This window comes from Paramormyrops kingsleyae, chromosome 7, assembly GCF_048594095.1.
Source record: "Paramormyrops kingsleyae isolate MSU_618 chromosome 7, PKINGS_0.4, whole genome shotgun sequence".
Taxonomy (NCBI): domain Eukaryota; kingdom Metazoa; phylum Chordata; class Actinopteri; order Osteoglossiformes; family Mormyridae; genus Paramormyrops; species Paramormyrops kingsleyae.
In genome coordinates, this window is record NC_132803.1 from 8,791,108 (window position 1) to 8,808,413 (window position 17,306).

Sequence of the window (17,306 nt, forward strand, 5' to 3'; positions counted from 1 at the left end):
CCTTTCTAAGTACTTAAAATGAAATCAGGTATCTTATCTCACACCAGATGGGATTAACATGCACCGGATCACCAACTGGTTTAATGAGCAATGACCAACTGGTTTAATGCCCTTTCCATTGGTTACCCACCAGGCAAATCTGCCGCTCCTGACCAGCATGCAGTGGCCTCATATAAACCCCACGGTTCCCACAGTGACTTTAGCAAGGTGACTGTGTCTAGCCCGTGGGACGGGGGCCTCCGACAGCCTCTCACAGGTTTAGTTTAACGCATAGGCCTCGGGATACCGACCGGCGCCCGAGGGGGGGGCACACTTGCCGTGTGGCGGTTACTGTACCACGTCCGACCTCCTCGCCATGGTCACGACCATTTGCGCATTTCCCAAACATGTGGGGAGACCGTGTGCCCTAGATGGGGCCCCGTGTCTGATGGTACAGTAGGTTTGGAGAACCAACCTCCTGGGGTGCGAATTTCAGAAGGTTGGGGTCTTTCCTGCCAAAACAGGGCAGTGACCATGCAGATGAGAAGGGTCTTGGCAAGACCTCCTCTTCTCGCCAGACGCATCAGGCCGGCTATAAGCCCCCCACTGAAACGGGGTGGGGAGGCAGTGTCCGACGGCATCTCTGCCCCCCCTCCACCAGGTACATGTGGCCAGCATCCCTGCAGAAAGTCAGAAAGTCTCTCTCTCTCTCGCCTCCCACTCTCCTTGTGTAACATTCAGTGTGGGGGGATCAGTGCCTTCAGGAGGAGCTCCAGGGAGCAGTGGGGGCAAGATGTCCTCCCTCCAAATCAACAAACACACACACACACACACACACACACACACACACACTCACAGAGATAGCAAACACAGAAAGACACTCATACATAGCTTCACAAACTCACACACAGATTATATACACAGACACACACACAGTCACACATAACATTATATATATATATAAAAACACCTTTGGCAAAAATAAACCTCTTTTCTGTACCATAAGGTGCTGAATAATGTAGTGAGATGCAGTTACTGGCTCTGATTGGCTAACAAATAGCTACAGCTTCAGGCTGCACGTCTCTGCATTCAGGACACAGGGGGGTCTCTGTGACCAACCCCCCCCCCCAGGTATTTAGAGAGGGGGCTGAAGGGGGGGCGGCAAACATAAGGCAGGCGTCCAAGAGCAGGTGGGAAGCACGCTGGTTAGCAGGGATGACAGCAGAGACGTCGGAGGTTTAATGCACCGGAGCAAGAAAAACCGAACGCAGCAAGACCTACTTTGCTTTTCCACAAGGCAGCATAGCGGGAGGAAGAGCGTAGGCCAATCTCATCGCCCGGCAGCGGCGGTCAGACGCGTCACGTAACACAGCCTGCCATCCCCAGGCCGAGGTCCCGCCATAAAGCTCACGGCCGTTGGAGGACACCTACATAATCTGCGGTGGCCCCCACACCGGCAGAAGGAGCCCGGTTCTGAGAGGCGAAAGAGTCCTGCAGCCAACCGGTGCGGCTATTTTAATCGCGGTGCTGTTAGTGCCGAGAGTGACCTACTTTGATCGTTTATGGGAAGCTTTAGCGTTCATTAGCGGGTAAATACACTGCGCTGGAAACGGGGGCCATCAGAGGCCCAGGTACGGCAGGCCGGGTGGGAGCCCGTTTGCTGTAAACACTGACACACACGCAAAGGAGGGAATGGGGCAGGGGGTAGTCGTGGGGGGGGGGGTGGGGGATCTCGGGCCTCAGATGGGTCACAAGGAGGAGCGTGATCCTGCTGCACATGCCAGCTCTTTCGTGAAAATGCCGCATAATCATGAGGGTTCGGGGGGGGGGGGGGGTCAGAGGGGTCTCCGAGCTACAGAACACACACAACAGCGAGCAGACCATCTGGAGACCTCAGCGCTCAGAGGAGGCGAGAGGAACCGCGAAATGGGACCTTATCGGGACGCCAGGGCCCCCAAAACCAGCCTGGCTGAGCGGAGGGCCGCGTCGGGAGCGCAGCGCTCACAGCGCATTCCAGAAAGCCGCGCGCTGCCTTTTCAGGAGGCGGCGGCACTCGCCTCCGCTCGCCATACGACCAAATAAGGAGCACCAGGCCAAAACATCCGCCGTCAGCTGCAAGATCTCACACCGCTCCAAAAACTCCTACGCCAAAAGTAACAGGATGACCGTGAACCACTTTAAGGTGTGCGGTTATATAAAAAATAATCAATGACAACTTGGTGTAAGGAGGCCCGATGCAAAGAGGAGGGCCGCTAACCAAGATGGAGTTCTTTATTTTCGTATAACCGCGTACCTCAAAGTGGTTTATCCCAATTATACTACAACTAACAAAACAAAAAAACAAACAACAACAGAATAAACTAGCCGCGGTTAATTTTTTCAAAAGAAAATTGCTTCAATTAATTTAATAATGCTCAAATTCATTATGCTGATATTATGACTGCTTATTTGAGTAAAAAGTCTGAAATATACATTTTTTAACATTTAATAAAATGGAACTACACCCACTTTACACCTCTGGACCAATAAGGAAGTAGGATTTACCAAAGGCAATTAACGGTAAATGCCAAGAATAACGGCTAAGTAAGAAAACTCCTCTGCGCTGTCATTTCCTGCCCCTCACCGTTTGTCTTGTTATTCATCTGGGAAGGGTCCCGTCGCGTTCTGGAGAAGCGTGTACTCACACGTCGGCATCAGGGTTACAGCCTGTTCCTGAAACAGTTTCCAGTTTTCCCAGAAGTGAGCAAAACACACGCAGCAGTGGAGGGCCTGTCAGCAGGCAAGAGTACAAGTATCCAAATCAGTCTTATAAACAACCTCTTCTGTGCTTACTGCCCCCCCCCCTTCCTTTTGTCACTGCCACACAGCTTTCAAATCATTTAAAAATGTATTTAATAGCTTAACATGCCCACTCATTAGACGCCAAACTTGCCAGCTATGTGCCATTAGGAATTAAAGAGTTGGACAGAAATGTGGGACAGGTTGGTTTAAAAGTGGCATAATCTGAAATAAGAGAAAGACCCGTTGGGCAGAAACTTATGAGCACTGGGGGGGGGGGGGGGGAATGGCCAGTATAACAACTTTGACATTAATCTATCCATCACCGCCTATGTAGGACTGTGTCACCATGAGCTTGAAGCCAGAACCAGGAAGCAGAGGGGCCAGTTCAAGGGGGCCCAGGACGGGACGCCAGTCCATCACAGGGCACGGGGCAGTGGGGCCCAGGACAGGACGCCAGTCCATCACAGGGCTCACACAGTCACACACAGTGGGAAACTCAGAGCCAACAATCCGTTTAACCGCATGTGTTCAGACTGCAGGAGAGAAAAAGGCGGCGCCATCGCAGAACGTCTACAAAAGCCTGACAAAGAGCCGGGGGTGGAGACCCCATCGCTGGAGCTGTGCTGTCACACCTATGCAGACTTCATTTTTAAATGATTGCTAATTTACAAAGAAAAATAAAGATGAGCCGTGACTAATGTTGCACGTTTTTCTTTACTTAAATGAATCACACCTCAAAATTTCAAGCTTCACACATTTACAGATGGATTTTTTAGTGAAGCAATTTAAACACTATTTCAGAAGGGACAACGGCAAGACCACTTGCATGGAGTCTGCAGCAGTAAAATTTCAAACGAAAATCCACCGTTAGGCTCTGATAGCAGCTGCCTTCCTGTGCAGTCGCTTGTTAAATTCCCTCATTCTTCCACACAGAGCGTGTTCCTAACCTGGGTGACTTTGACCCCATTTTCTCAAACGTGTTTGGAGTGCTGCTCTTAGCTATTATTTTTTTCTCCAGATCTCTTACATTTCCCATGGTCACGCCACTGTTATCCTTTTCTCATATGTCTGATACTTTATATGTGTTATTTTGTTATGTGTTCATCCAGAGGAGTCTCTGTGATACAGACTGAGACTTGGTCGATTCAGGAAAAAAGGTGCCCCTTTAGATGCCAGTGCAGCTCTTGCCATCTTGACGTGTTCCATAGCTTACTTCATCGATAATGTGCCAGACAGTGAATTATTTAAAAAATGTGTTAGATAACGTTAAGAACAATCATGTGATTCACATGTACCAATTGCCAATAACCTGAGCTCACAAAGTATCACTTCACTTATTTACAGTTAAACATACAAAAAAAATATCAATCCCGTTCATTTTCGAATAAAACTGATAACAAACGATGACCCGCGACCCCCGAAAAGCGCCTTCGGATCAGTGACCTGGTTCCGGCAGCACGGCGAGAACCCGACGTACCGTAGGACCCAGCGGACACCCGCACTGCCGTAGTACAGTTTGCGCACAAAAAAAAAGCAATCGGTGGGATGCCTATTGACCGCGTTCGTTGGTTTATGTTTGTGCCCTCCCATAAAACCCATACAGTGGTCAAGCGGGCGCCCCATAACGCAGGCCGTGCAGTATGAATAAGACGAAAGGCTGTAAAGTAGCACCAAGGGGCCTGACATACGCTGCCGGTCTAAATTAAGTGTTCGGGAAGCATCACTTTTTTATCACTGGTTTAACGCCGCAGTTAAACGAGGGCTGCGATAGTCACAGTCAGAGTGAAAATGACTGTACGATCACGGCGCTCGAACTGGGGATCTGGCAGCGCACTGTCCGAAATACGTGCTAACGCGATGACGGATCGCCGTTAAGGCACGCGTTTGCCACCCCCGAAAGATAAACACAGCCAAAAAAAAATCATATAATCCCCATTAAACTGATTCGTCTTAAAATAAATACAGCTAGCTACTAGACATCCTACAAAAACAAGTACCGTGTAGAGCAAGGGGAAAAAGAACCGAACCCCCACGTTAGATAACAACAACTTTCACACGTGACACAACAAACAAACGCACATGATTTCTGCCCCCTTTGGCGTGCAGATAAACGACGGCACCGTCGCTCGCCTTACCTCCCCGCTCCCGGGCGACAGGACGCTCCGGATCTCCGCTGATATCTGGGCAGCGCGTCCTCCCACGGCGTTATTCCCCCGCATATTCGGCTGGCCGTGCGCGCAGGATGGAGGGTGCGCGCCTCTGATAGGCGGCCGAGACCCTCGGACGGACCAATGGAACTTCCCGAACGGCAGCCCCCTGCGAGAGGGGTTCGAGCGCAGCGGCGGGGGCGGAAAGGCTGCCAGATCCGGCCTCGCCTCAATTTCCACTGATTATCCTTTTAATATAATAACTATTGTAATGCTAATTGTAATAGAGGTTGTTTGCTTTACATATATTTCTGTAATTATGGCTAATCACTTGCGGGAATGGTTGGAACACGGTAAAGGTTCCCATCAAAAGACGATGCCGTTCCCCATCCCGAAATTCGATCGTGTTCGGACACCGTTATATTGTAAATTAGTCCATGTAGCTGTAAATGAGTCCAGTACACGCGATTATAAACTTGCGCACGTCCTACACATTTTAAAAGATTATTGAATATATGAATTCTCTTTGTTATACTGATCATGAAGAAGATGTCACTGTTAGCAGAAATCCCGTCGCGAATCATTTAAAATCATTAAAATCATTTAAAATAAAATACCAAGGAAAATATAAATAGGTCCCAGTCTTGCCCCCCACTCCCCCGCGACCCTGAGCAAGATAACCGTTTAACAGATGGATGGATGGAAAATATAAACGACTTTCCCTTGAATGTAAGGGGAAATGCGTGCCCGTGGCCCCACCGTGTGGCGCAGGGGCAGATAAATATTTCAGGAGAAAACAAATGGCTGTTGCTGTTCCAGTATAAAAATGAGCTAGTGTCACTAACGCACAGATGATAACCTGAAAGACCACCGTTGCCGTCTCATTGCAGTCCACCCAGAGGTGTGAAGTATTTTTTTTCCTTTTTGTAATTGTTGCGACCAGAAACATTTCATTTTTTTCAGCGGCTTTTGTCAAATTTTATGATTCAAGTGGCAGAGTTTTATATGCATAAATTTCCTATTTTTAAAAAACTATTAAGTGAAGAATCTCATTACATCACACGTCACCTGGCAAATTACAAAATAAAAAAACACAATAGTAACAAATAAAAAGTTGAATTTCATGTATAGTTGAAAATCTGACATGAACGTGCACAGCGACGGCGCCCCAGGACGTCCCGTGGTCCAAATGCAGCCCATTTCTTGATAAAAAGCTGTGCCAAATTGGAAAAAATGCTTGCTCATGTAAATGCTGACGGGTTTTGTTAGTTCCTGTGATTGCAGAATTGTGAAGGGACTCCCAGGCTTGGAAATGTATGGAACAAACCCTTGTTACAGGACAACTTTAATAGTTTGCATTTACAGAACCCGAGTTAAGAACCTCTAATCTTTTGTTTTTGTTCCTGGATTCTTTCCAGGCATATTGTAGCAATCAGCAACAATGAAGAACAAAGTCATCAGGACACCACTGCAGCTCAGAAATAACAGAAGCCAAGGCTCCCAGAAAGAGCTAATATCAGATAAAGTCAAATACTCATCTGGCATCTTTTATTTTGCAGTTTAAGGAACAAAACCTTTTTTTTTTTTTTAAATTACGCCCCATATAGGAGAACCTTGGATTGACAATCTGATGGCACAGGTATCACTCAGAGGATAAAGAAAACGATTAGAAAACAAATCAGTTTATTGAGGCTTCAAAACATTTCTTTAAAAAAAAAAAAAAAAAAAGTACTTCTCACCCATAGTGAAACTGGAACCCTATTCTTCACAGATAGAGAGAAAAACTGTACATTCAAAAAACAAAAAAAAGGGAGGGGGGTCCTATCGTCTTTTCTGGAAAATATTTCCACGGCCAATCCCTCCACGACCACGTCCTCTTGCAGCCACTGAATGACAAAACAGAACAATCAATGCAGGCATTTAGCATCATCTTTGCAATCATTCATAAGTTATATTTATATACACATACATACACACACACACACACACACACACACACACATATACATATATATATATACATATACATATACATATACATATATATATATATATATATATATATATATATATACACACACACACACACACACACATACATACATACATACATACATATACATACACACACACACACTAGTAATGCTAATGTTCTGCTAAAAGGGTTAAAAGCGAGCCGGAGGTGTTGTAAATGGTTCATGCAGCTTTACTAATACTAAAACCAAACAGTTCCACCCCCCCAACCAGAACCCATTTCATCTATATGACCAGTTATGCAGAAGAATGATGTGCCTGGGGAAACTGGAAGCACCCAACCCCCCCCCCCCGGTAAAGACAAACACCCCACCTTGAGCTTTGAGGATGGCTGCCTTTCCTCGGCCCGCTCCCGAGCCCTGGTTCTTGTTCTTCATGCTCTTCAGCATCGGCGCGTTCTTCAGCATGTCTGGTAGTATCAGGAAGCGGATCTTACTCCCTCTGATGTAGACCTGCTCAAGCTGGGCCACCCGACCATCCCTGTACGTGACTGTGATGTTAGACATCTGAGGGGAAGGAAAATGGATTCAGTTTCATAATATGACCTTAAGGTTGCATAAATGAACCGAAAATATAGGCAAGTTGCTGTTGGAAACCAGAAAGACCCGGGGGGGGGGGGGGGGGGGTGCATAACAGTTCAGAGCATCAGGTTAATCAAAGCATAGGACAAACTTAAGGTGTAGCAGTGGATCACACACCCCCCCCCCCCAAAAAAAGGACAAGAAATCCTTTAAGAACCATATCACCTCCTTTAACCAAAAGGCCCGAACCAGAAACATTAATACAGGGTCTTATACGATTACCTGGCAGTTCATGTTGTCTTCAGCCTCTATCAGTTTGCCGCGGTACACCTCACCGGTATTGGTCTCACAGGTAACTATGTGTCCCTCGGCTTCGTGCAACACTTTAATGGGAACTCCGATAGACATCTTGGCTGTATAGCTGTAGGTATAATTGCAAGAAATCAAAACCGCTGTGGAGTATGACTCGAAACATTATCGCAGCATCGCAAAACACACATTTGTCCATCGGAAATAGAACACAGGGTTACGGATTTTGGCGACCATCTACAAAGCCGTGCAACGCATACAGTAATAGTTTACGAAAAATGAGGTATTATTTCAACATGATACTGTATTTATATGTAGACTGAGGACATCTCCAAACATGATTAAATTCAACACCTAATGGTAGGTAATGTGCTAGCGGAAAAAGACGAATGCAATATACGTCAAAATAACGTCAGTAAATCGACTCGAACAAAAAGCATCTAACATCTATCCAGTTATAAATTTCCACATTCTACGATATCTCAAGAACAACATTTACCTACCTTTAAAACGTTTTCCCGAAAACACTCGCCTTCCCGGTTTCTAACACAACGTGAATCACAGAAGAGACACTTTCTTGTTTTCCGCCACCCACAATGCACTTAAAAGAACCGGAAAAGGTAAAGTACTTCCGCCGACCATTGCGTGGCATGCTGGGAAATGCTGGAAAATACAATGCCACGTATGGGATACTGTGCTGCATTCAGCATATGCAAGATAACCAGCGCGAGGGGCGCCGGAGGGGCATGTAAAATCTGTCAGGTTCAGGGTACATATTGTACGTAAAATCGGGCGGGGGCAAGGTGACATTTTGTCAGGAGGCCCAGAGCTTTTAGGTATGCCCCTGTGCAGCATAATTAAAGATTAAATTTATTTCAGAGACTTAATTGAATAAGGGTTATGATGAAGACAATACTAGCTACTATTAATATTGACATTGGTAAAAAATAATGTATAGTAAACCTGGTTTGCTGACAACACCAACACACAATTGACCAAATATATCCAATATTATTTACAGTTAAACATCCACGCAAATATTTCCTACTGAACTGCTTTATTGTTCTAAATTAACTTTTACGTGACATACCTCTCCCCAACTCCTGCCTTAACACGGTGGGTCAGAAAGTAATTTCTTTCCAGTAGCGTTTGGGTCAACTTCAATAAAATAAAAATAAGAAAAAGCAACGCTGGGTCGCCCTGTAAAGCATTAGTAATACGTGACAAACACCAAATTGATGTCATACTAAATTTTTCTCCAAAAAACGACCGTTGAGATGAAGGAATTTTGATTTTTCTTGGTTGCATAGCCAAACAGAACCCAGATGGCAAGTAAGATGTATTATAAAATGATGAGAGTGGGTGTTATACCATCTGGGTACACGTACGGTGGGTAGAGTCCATTCTGTTAGCCAACAAACTTTCGGCTGTCTTCAAACTTTGTTTACAGGGGAAGCTCTATCAATGCAGACCAGAGTCGCAAGTAGTACAAGGAATAATACTGCTAATTATATCCAATAAATGCTGAATACTTATAATAAAATACTAATATATAATAAATACTTCCCTGATGCAATAATAAACCAGGATCTGAGATGTTAGACCTAAGAAACCGATACAGGTGTTATGCCGAAAAACGCATCCCTGCCTTATAATACATGCTGGTGTTTCGATGAGTTGAGCTTTTAAGGGTTTTTTGGGGGTCAGGGGTTTTTTAGGGGTTAGGGTTAGGGTTTTAGGGGTGTTTCGGGGGTTAGGGTTAGGGGGGTTTTGGGGGTTAGGGTTTTAGAGGTTTTTTGGGGGTTAGGGTTAGAGTTTTACGGGTTTTGGGGGCTAATTGATTAGCACTACGGTAGCCTTACTCGACAAAGTAGCTCAACTCGTTTCAGATCAGCGACCAATTGGTCATTTAGAGACAGGCATGCATTCTACGGCAGGGATGCCTTTTTCGGCATAACACCGGTAACGAGGTGAGGAGTTACTGTTTCATACAGTTAACCATCTGTGGAAGTATTAATTCGGGGTTCAGGGAATCCGCTGGCCAAAGAGGAAGTTGCGTACATTTCGCGCAGATTAGATAGTAGCGTCAACTTCGCCGCCGTGTAGTTTTAATGGCCAAGATGGCTTCGGCGCTAGATCGGTGAAGCTGGAACCGCGGATCCGGTCTGGAGTCGGAAAGATTAAATGTTAAAAGATTTCATGAGACTTTCGAGTCAAGGTGACAGGCACCAGCGAACTGATCAGGATTAAGCTGAGGGCGGAGACGTACAAAAGCATCACAGAATGACCGGTAAGGTGCCATTGACTGCACTTCGATCGCTTATATGTTGGGCAGTTTACATATTTTTAACGCATCTTTGTGGCGAAACCCTTCGAAATGAGTCCTATATTAGCAATGCCATCATCATGTCAAAAGTAATATATTACAAGTGTGTCGGTCTAGCATTGAGAGGCATTGGGCGAGTCTTCCTCCAATAGATAGATTTAATTGAAGTCCTGCTATTTGATTACCTGTTTGCCGCATTAATACACCAGCGATGCTCCACAACTTAAACGATCTTGTTAACAGTCGTAAGCAGTGCCGACAGACCCAGATTCACCGTGTAATGGGTCCGTAACTGCAGACGCATTTTGCTTGTGTGTAATCTTGACAGATGACGCCGTGCTATTGAACGTCCCTGTCATTCGGCAGCTGTACCATTGGGACTGCGGTCTGGCCTGTTCCAGGATGGTGCTCAAGTGAGTCATTTAAACCTGCGGTTATATTTGCATGGGCAGGTTTTATCTGAATGCTCTGCGTGCTCTTGTGACTGGGCATTCATGGGAAGGAAAGCCTAGCCGCGCTTATGCATAGTCGATTCCTCGACAGCACCCTTGGTTCTCATAAGGGTTTGCTAAATGAAAACTCTAAACATTTGTCCTATGGGGGCGTCGCGGAGGTCCGGGGACTTCAGAAAATGAATGAATGGATGGATGGATGGAAATATGTGAAATTAGCCGGCTGCCATTCAATGTAGTCCTGCATTGGAAGGAGCATCCCCAATTTCATGAGTTTAGTTTAACAATGATCCCAAAAATCCAAATAAAGTTTGAAGTGTTAACTCCCAACCCTGATACAGAAATGAGCATTTTCCTGTAACAGTACATTCAGGCTTGCATTCCAAAGATGGCATTTTATTAAAAATTGAAGGCGATGTACCTAATCACACCTGCTTTATCCCAGGTACCTACACCCTGTGACGGATGAGCAGTTCCAGAGTGCGTGCTGGGAACTGAAGCTCACCGAGAGCGTGTGGACTATCGACTTGGCCTACCTGATGTGCCATTTGGGAGTCAGGCATCGTCTCTGCACCCAGACCCTGGGCGTGGATAAAGGCTTCCGAAACCAGGCATGCGCTGTTTCCATAACAGGATTTCAGGACGGTCAGAGCTGCATGTTGCTCTTTTATCTACAAGGGCCAAGTCAGCACTGATCTGGGGGAGGAGTGGTTTATCAATAGAGCAAGTCCTTAATGCATCAATATTATTCATTGATTTATTCAATATTTTTGTAAAATATTATAAATGATTCCTGTCTCAGCATCTCTTAATGAAACTCTAGATTAAGCCAAAGTATATCATTCATGATGGGAGCTCTGCAGACGGGCCCTGACCTGAAAGGGGGAAGCAGGTGGGGGCATAATGCCCGGTCCTGATGTTGCCATCTCCTGTCCGTGTCACCCGTCTCCAAGACGACACCCGGAAGGGAGGAGATGGACGTGACCGACTCTTTGATTCTGTTTGCAGTCCTTCTACAGGAAGCATTTCGACACTGAGGAGGACCGAGTGAACGAGCTCTTTGTCAAGGCGGAGAGCAAAGGCGTTGTGGTGAATAAATGGTATTAGTGCCCCCCCCCCCCCCGCCCCGAACTTGGGGTTCTTTCAGCTGCTTTGATTAATTTGGGTTTTCCATATCTTTTACTGACATTTGTTAATTTCCTTTAATGACCCCCCCCCCTCCCCCCCACAGCTCAGTGACCATCCAGGAGATTCAGGCCCACCTGGTCCAGGGCCACGTGGCCATCGTGCTGGTGAATGCAGTGCTGCTCTCCTGCGAGCTCTGCTCTGCGCCCGTTAAGTACTGCTGCTTCCTGCCCGCTGGCCAGCCGTGCTTCTGCCGGCGGCCTGAGTACCAGGGCCACTTCGTCGTGGTCTGTGGCTTCAACCGCTCCACCGGCTGCATCTTCTACAACAACCCGGCGTACTCCGACCGTGAGTCAACCTCCGCCGGTCACTTAAGGCACCGCCACGCCACGAAAACCGTCTAAAGTGCGACAGAGCGTGTTTAACAGCGCGTGGTGCGTGAGTCACTCTGGTGCCTCTCTCCACAACTGGTCAAACTCTAGTTATGGTATCTGTAACATCACAATCTGCTAAGCCTAACCTAACTTACGATAGACAGACAGACTTTATAGATCTCAAAGTGAAATTTGTTGCAGTCCAGATCAGCGGAAAAGTTTTGGTTTCATTCTTGGCACGATAGCAGGGAAAAAGGCAGTTTGTTTTATTTACTACTTGGGAAGCAGTTTTCACAAAACAGCCTTAATATTAGGCCCCTCAGAGTCTAATGCGCTGTCCCCATCACCACACTACACTGTCATGCTAATACGTTAACCTTTGGGCCATGTTTAAGTGGGTGGCTGCGCAGCCTGTTTCTAAGGCAGGTTCCTTAGTCTCCCCCACGTTCCTGGTCTGTCTCGCCAGTGTGGTCTAGCACAGTGTTTCCTCTCCACAGGTGTGTGCTGCACCAGCTTCAGTAGTTTCGAGCAGGCGCGGAGGAGCTATGGAACAGACGAAGATATTTTGTTTGTCTACAAGGAGAGCTGACAGCCCCGGAAGGAGCTCTGTCCTGCGCCTCCAAGCCTTCGGTTATGACTGTGACAGCTATCACAACGGCTCCCGGCAGCCACCTTGAGGTCTGGTGTTGTGGTCTACCTTTGGCTGTAAGCCTTCACCTCAGACGGCGAGGCCCATTTCCACGCACCTGGTGTCTACAGAATCTTTGTACCTCAACAAAAAAAAACGACACCCAACCCCAACCATCACCAGGTTGACAACAAGGGTCTGCTGCTTTTAAATACTTAAATTAGACGGTAGTCAAGTGTCCTGGAAATGGATGGTGCCGTGAATCAGGGCTTAGCTGTGTGAAGTCAAAAGCCAAAAGGGATGTGGATACCCCCCCCCCCCTAAAACCATTAACAGCCTGTGTTCCCACATGCAGGTGCCTGATTTCCACCTGCTGCTTGGTAACCAGTTTGATTGCCACATCTGAGGGGGCGGCTCATGATTCCTGCCCAGATGCAGTCAGTTTTTAAATGGCAGTCTGACCAAAGAGCTTTAACACAATGAGGAGAGGCCTACCTGTATTTCAGTTTTGTATTTTTCTTTGTCTTTGTTTCTCTCCATGCAGGCCGATTCGAGTTTTAGCTTGATGGCGTGAAGGTATGATTGGGTACAGCTATGGCTTTCAGAATTTACTGCTTCAATCCCCATTTCCTGGTGCTTATATGGCTTTCTTGAGGGAGAGGGACTTGATTTATTAACCCGTTTTGTTGATGAACAGCCTGCTCTGGTTTGCGTGACAGCTCAGGTACTGGCCTTGACACACACACACACACACACACACACACCTCATGTAATGAATAACTGCAGAAGGAGTGTTTCTGTCCTTGTAATACTTTTTTTAAAAGAAACAGATGAGGAATTTGACCGGTGTCAAATATAAAGTAGGAGAAGCTCCAAAAACCCTACTGGAGACCCCCCCCCCCCCCCTGGCCATAGTTGACGGCAGCTCAGGGCTTCCAGGTGTGTCGGGTGTCATGGTTGCACAGCAGCTGCGCAATTTCACTAATTGCTGTAGACCAATGTTCCTCCACCCCTTTCCCCCTCAGCCACTCAACATTTTTGTTTTAGTCCACCAGTTCCAGGCCTAAACCAGGTAATTGGGAGCTTTAGAATGAGGTGAGGGGGACTGGCTTTAGAACCACTGCTGCAATTATCAGACACACGCGGGAGGGGCGATTTTAAGAGCCATATTCTTCTACCTTGTGGTTATGCTAAGCATTTGTTCTATTTCCTGCTGCCATTTGTGATATACAGATAAAAGATTGCTGCTTTAACACACAACATAATATTTCTGCTGCCACTTAATTTATTTTTTGTTTTATTAATCAAGTATTCACCCTGGTGAAGAGGAATAGGTAACTGACACAATTGCTGTGTGGACATATGGCAAGCGATTATTAAAAGGTGCCTTTACTCGCCTAGCACTTAAGTATTGCCATAATAGCAAGCTCATTGCCATGGAAACAGGCACGAAGCGTGGTCAGGTTCTTCACCAGCAATTTGGTGGTTTGTGTCTGCTTTTAAAGAGGCGTCAAACGCACTGTCCTGTCTCAGAGCTTGGCTGTCCTTGCCAGTGAACATGAGGTTTCTGTGTATTGGGCCAACGTGAGCTTTAGCTATGTGAGAATGTTTTCTTTTTATGACTTGGGGGTACCGATGATGCACCAACATCCTGATTTACCTCTGCATAATGACCTAATACTCAGATGGTGACCTTGCTCACTCCACTGTTATATTCATGCAGAAAACTTGAAAGTGTCACATTTGGTACTGCTATGTTTTACAAAAAAGAGCCATAATTAAATACAGGGTGTTACACCTGGACATTGTTTAAAAAAAAGAAGATATTTTCCTTGACGTTACTACATTCTTGTGATGCTCATGAACTAACTGTTCTGTATTTACACAACTGGAAATGACTGATTTCTTTTTGAGCTGACTGGCTTTTCTTGTTAACCCTTATAGCAGGCTAATACGGGGCTCTGATAGGCTGCTTTGTCTGTCAGTCATCTGACTCATCCTATCAGAGCATCCAGCTCATCCAAGGGGCAGCAATGACAGAGCCAGAGTAGAACCACGTTCCAGCCAATGAGGGAGTACAGCAGTATGGTAAACAAAAAACTTGCACAGTTTTGAGCAGCCATTTTAAAACCTCACAGTTTGCACTTGAAGATTTGCTTGATGTGCGAAATATATATTGATATTAACCATTGCAATGGAACACAGCATTTGTGAGTCTTTAACAGCAAACAGCATTACATTTTCGAGAATAACTGGTTTTCTTTTAGTTCACAATTAACCATTGTTTGGTGTGGCAATGATTTTTGCTGATGGTATTGCACTGTGGGTATTTTAGCCATAATTATGTTTATGATGTTTATTTGTATTCTCTGCAAGTGTTCTGGATTTCCTTCCACACTGATATGGGATGGGTTTTTAACTACTATATTTTATGACACTATGAACTTTATTTTTATGATATGTCATGTAGTAAATAAAAATATAGTACTGTACTGACATTGCTCTGTCTTTTTTGAAGGAAGGTGGTGTGTTATAGGCTAATTAAGACCTATTTTAATGGGGGGGGGGGGGCTCTGGTTGTGAGAATAGCTGTGCTTAGTTTTTCTACTTGTATGGATATGTCAGCTACATATTTTACAGTGAACTGCATTTAAAATGATAGTATGTGTAGTTTATGTAATACCATTAAATGGAGTGCATTTGATACTATGACCAACATGGCACACAGGGAATGTCGGAAGGAGCTGATTAGATTTCACGCCAGGAAGTCCCTCCCCCTGTGAGTGATGGGCATGTCAATACAAGGAATTGCCTCTTGCAAAATAAAGCCTGTCCCGAGGCATCATGGGGACTGAAGAGGGTTAGGGTTAGGGTTAGGGTTAGGCTTAGGGCTCGGTACTGCATTCATTCCAGACGCACTGGGAATCTCCCGTTATAGAGAATACAAGGTTCACCCATCAGGAAAGACAGAGGGAGACTGATGGAGAGCTTTATCACACACACACCGCCTGTGTAACTAGTGTCGCCAGAATGCCTAGTAATCAATGGTGAGCGCAGCCAATTTCCCTCGTTTTACACCTCTCATATTTTCCATGTTTTTTTCCTTTCCAATTATATCAGATGATTGCAAAGCTGATTATCCAATTTAGAATCTGTGGCTGCAGAACAGAACATTGACATTCCGCCCACTCCCTAAAGAAACGAGGATCACAGGGTGACTCCTCTGAAAACGCTGGAAAACAATAGGTCCAGTAACAGGCAGAGAGAATCCAGCAGAGGGCAGCATTGAGCAGCCCCCTTATAAATGGCTTGGCCTCTTCCTTCACAAGAGCAGGGATAATGTTTTCTCATCCATTTCCTCGTATTTATAATATTTATTATTGCCTATAGTTTGTCTCGTCCCACAAAATTATTTGTCTGACAAAAAATGGAAGTATATCATAGGATCATTGATACAAAGTCAGTTCAAATTTACGTGTCATGTAGATATAGGGCTGAAAGGTTTTTCTGGAAACAGCAAGGCGGCTCAGTGGGCAGTGCTATGCTGTTATCTCACACCTCCACGGCTGAGGGTGTGAACCCTGTCCCTGCAATGCACGTGGCTTTTGCCCTCTATCCTTGATCCTCATGCGATGTAATTGGACAGGATAATACGATGACCCATGTTTGGAAGTGAAAGAATATTCCAGAAACTCCTGCTCGTCAGCCCATCATATATTGAAGAGTACGACCTCAGAAAATGGCTCCAGCAAATGAGAAATTAAATTTAAGGCTACAGGTCAGTGTATAGATGGCAGTCAATTTCCGCACGGCAAGATTGTGTGCTTGTATGTATGTATGTATGCATGTGTGTACCAGTGGGGAGGGGGGGTGTCTCTCTTAAGGTTAACTGTAAAGTCGGCACTGAAACAATTTTTGCCCATTCATCTAAAAGAGATTTGTGAGGTCAGGCACTGATGTTGGACGTGAAGGCCTGGCTCACAATCTTCATTTTAGTTCATCCCAAAGGTGTTTGATGAAGTTGAGGTCAGGGCTCTGCCTTTTGTTCCAATATTGTACAAATGATAAGTAGTACTTTGAATTCAATTTTATATCTAATTTAAAGCCAGTTCAAGGACCTGTGAACTGGAGTAATTTGCTCTCTATTCTTAGTTTTGGTGAAAATTCTAGCAGCAGCATTCTGAATTAGCTGTAGCTGTCTAATAGTCTTTTTGGGAAGGGCTGTGAGGAGAGCACTGCAATAGTGAACCCTGCAGGATATGAATAAGTTTCTTTAAATTCTGCTTAGACACAAAATCGCTGACCTTAGTTGTTTCTGAGATGTCAAAATGCTGATTTAGCTATAGCTTGTGGTCACTGAAACTTTGTCATATGACATGCTAATGGTGATGTGGTCACTGAAGCTAAGATCCTCATACACGAGTACACCAAGCTTTTTGCCATGGTTTGCACCTCCCCTCTTTGCTGCGGAATAGAACTTGGAATATCTCGGTGTTGTCTTAATTTAATTGAAGGAAATTCTACTACATCCAGCCATCCGCTTTCCAAGGCATAGACACAATGAGTCAATGAGGCCGAAGTCTTTTGCTGAGAGGGTGGGTGTCTTCTTGGAAGATCTGACCAACAGGGA

At 45.5% G+C, this 17,306-nt stretch overlaps 3 protein-coding genes across 4 annotated transcripts in view; 1 reads left to right on the forward strand and 2 right to left on the reverse strand.

Moving 5' to 3' along the window:
• The window catches only part of LOC111842083 (calcium/calmodulin-dependent protein kinase kinase 2), a 19,318-nt gene extending 14,287 nt beyond the window's left edge, over positions 1-5,031 (reverse strand). For both annotated transcript variants that reach the window (XM_023808361.2, XM_023808359.2), the window contains exon 1: positions 4,896-5,031. The gene's annotated coding sequence lies outside the window, so the exon portion shown is untranslated. The remainder of the gene's footprint in view (positions 1-4,895) is intronic.
• Positions 5,032-6,440: 1,409 nt separating this feature from the next.
• On the reverse strand, positions 6,441-8,427 carry LOC111842085 (small nuclear ribonucleoprotein Sm D3). Its single transcript, XM_072714209.1, has 4 exons — positions 8,275-8,427; positions 7,745-7,883; positions 7,255-7,447; positions 6,441-6,793 (listed from the first exon to the last, which is right to left on the reverse strand). Exons 2-4 carry the CDS (start codon positions 7,868-7,870, stop codon positions 6,729-6,731), a joined length of 384 nt encoding a protein of 127 aa, XP_072570310.1. The 5' UTR covers positions 7,871-7,883; positions 8,275-8,427; the 3' UTR covers positions 6,441-6,728.
• Positions 8,428-9,590: 1,163 nt separating this feature from the next.
• On the forward strand, positions 9,591-15,174 carry LOC111842084 (protein GUCD1-like). Its single transcript, XM_023808362.2, has 6 exons — positions 9,591-10,061; positions 10,426-10,510; positions 10,995-11,160; positions 11,558-11,649; positions 11,781-12,022; positions 12,546-15,174. The coding sequence occupies exons 1-6, from the start codon at positions 10,055-10,057 to the stop codon at positions 12,635-12,637; spliced, it is 684 nt and encodes a 227-aa protein (XP_023664130.1). The 5' UTR covers positions 9,591-10,054; the 3' UTR covers positions 12,638-15,174.
• Positions 15,175-17,306: the final 2,132 nt, after the last annotated feature.

Excerpts from the sequence above, each read along its gene's own strand:
- LOC111842084 (XM_023808362.2), top strand. Across the intron at positions 10,511-10,994 it reads TGTTCCAGGATGGTGCTCAA|GTACCTACACCCTGTGACGG; the intron begins GTGAGTCATTTA and ends GCTTTATCCCAG. Across the intron at positions 11,161-11,557 it reads ATAAAGGCTTCCGAAACCAG|TCCTTCTACAGGAAGCATTT; the intron begins GCATGCGCTGTT and ends TTCTGTTTGCAG.
- LOC111842085 (XM_072714209.1), bottom strand. The coding sequence starts at position 7,870 with ATGTCTATCGGAGTTCCCATTAAAGTGTTGCACGAAGCCGAGGGACAC. Across the intron at positions 7,448-7,744 it reads AAGACAACATGAACTGCCAG|ATGTCTAACATCACAGTCAC; the intron begins GTAATCGTATAA and ends CCTTCCCCTCAG. Across the intron at positions 6,794-7,254 it reads AGCCATCCTCAAAGCTCAAG|TGGCTGCAAGAGGACGTGGT; the intron begins GTGGGGTGTTTG and ends TTTGTCATTCAG.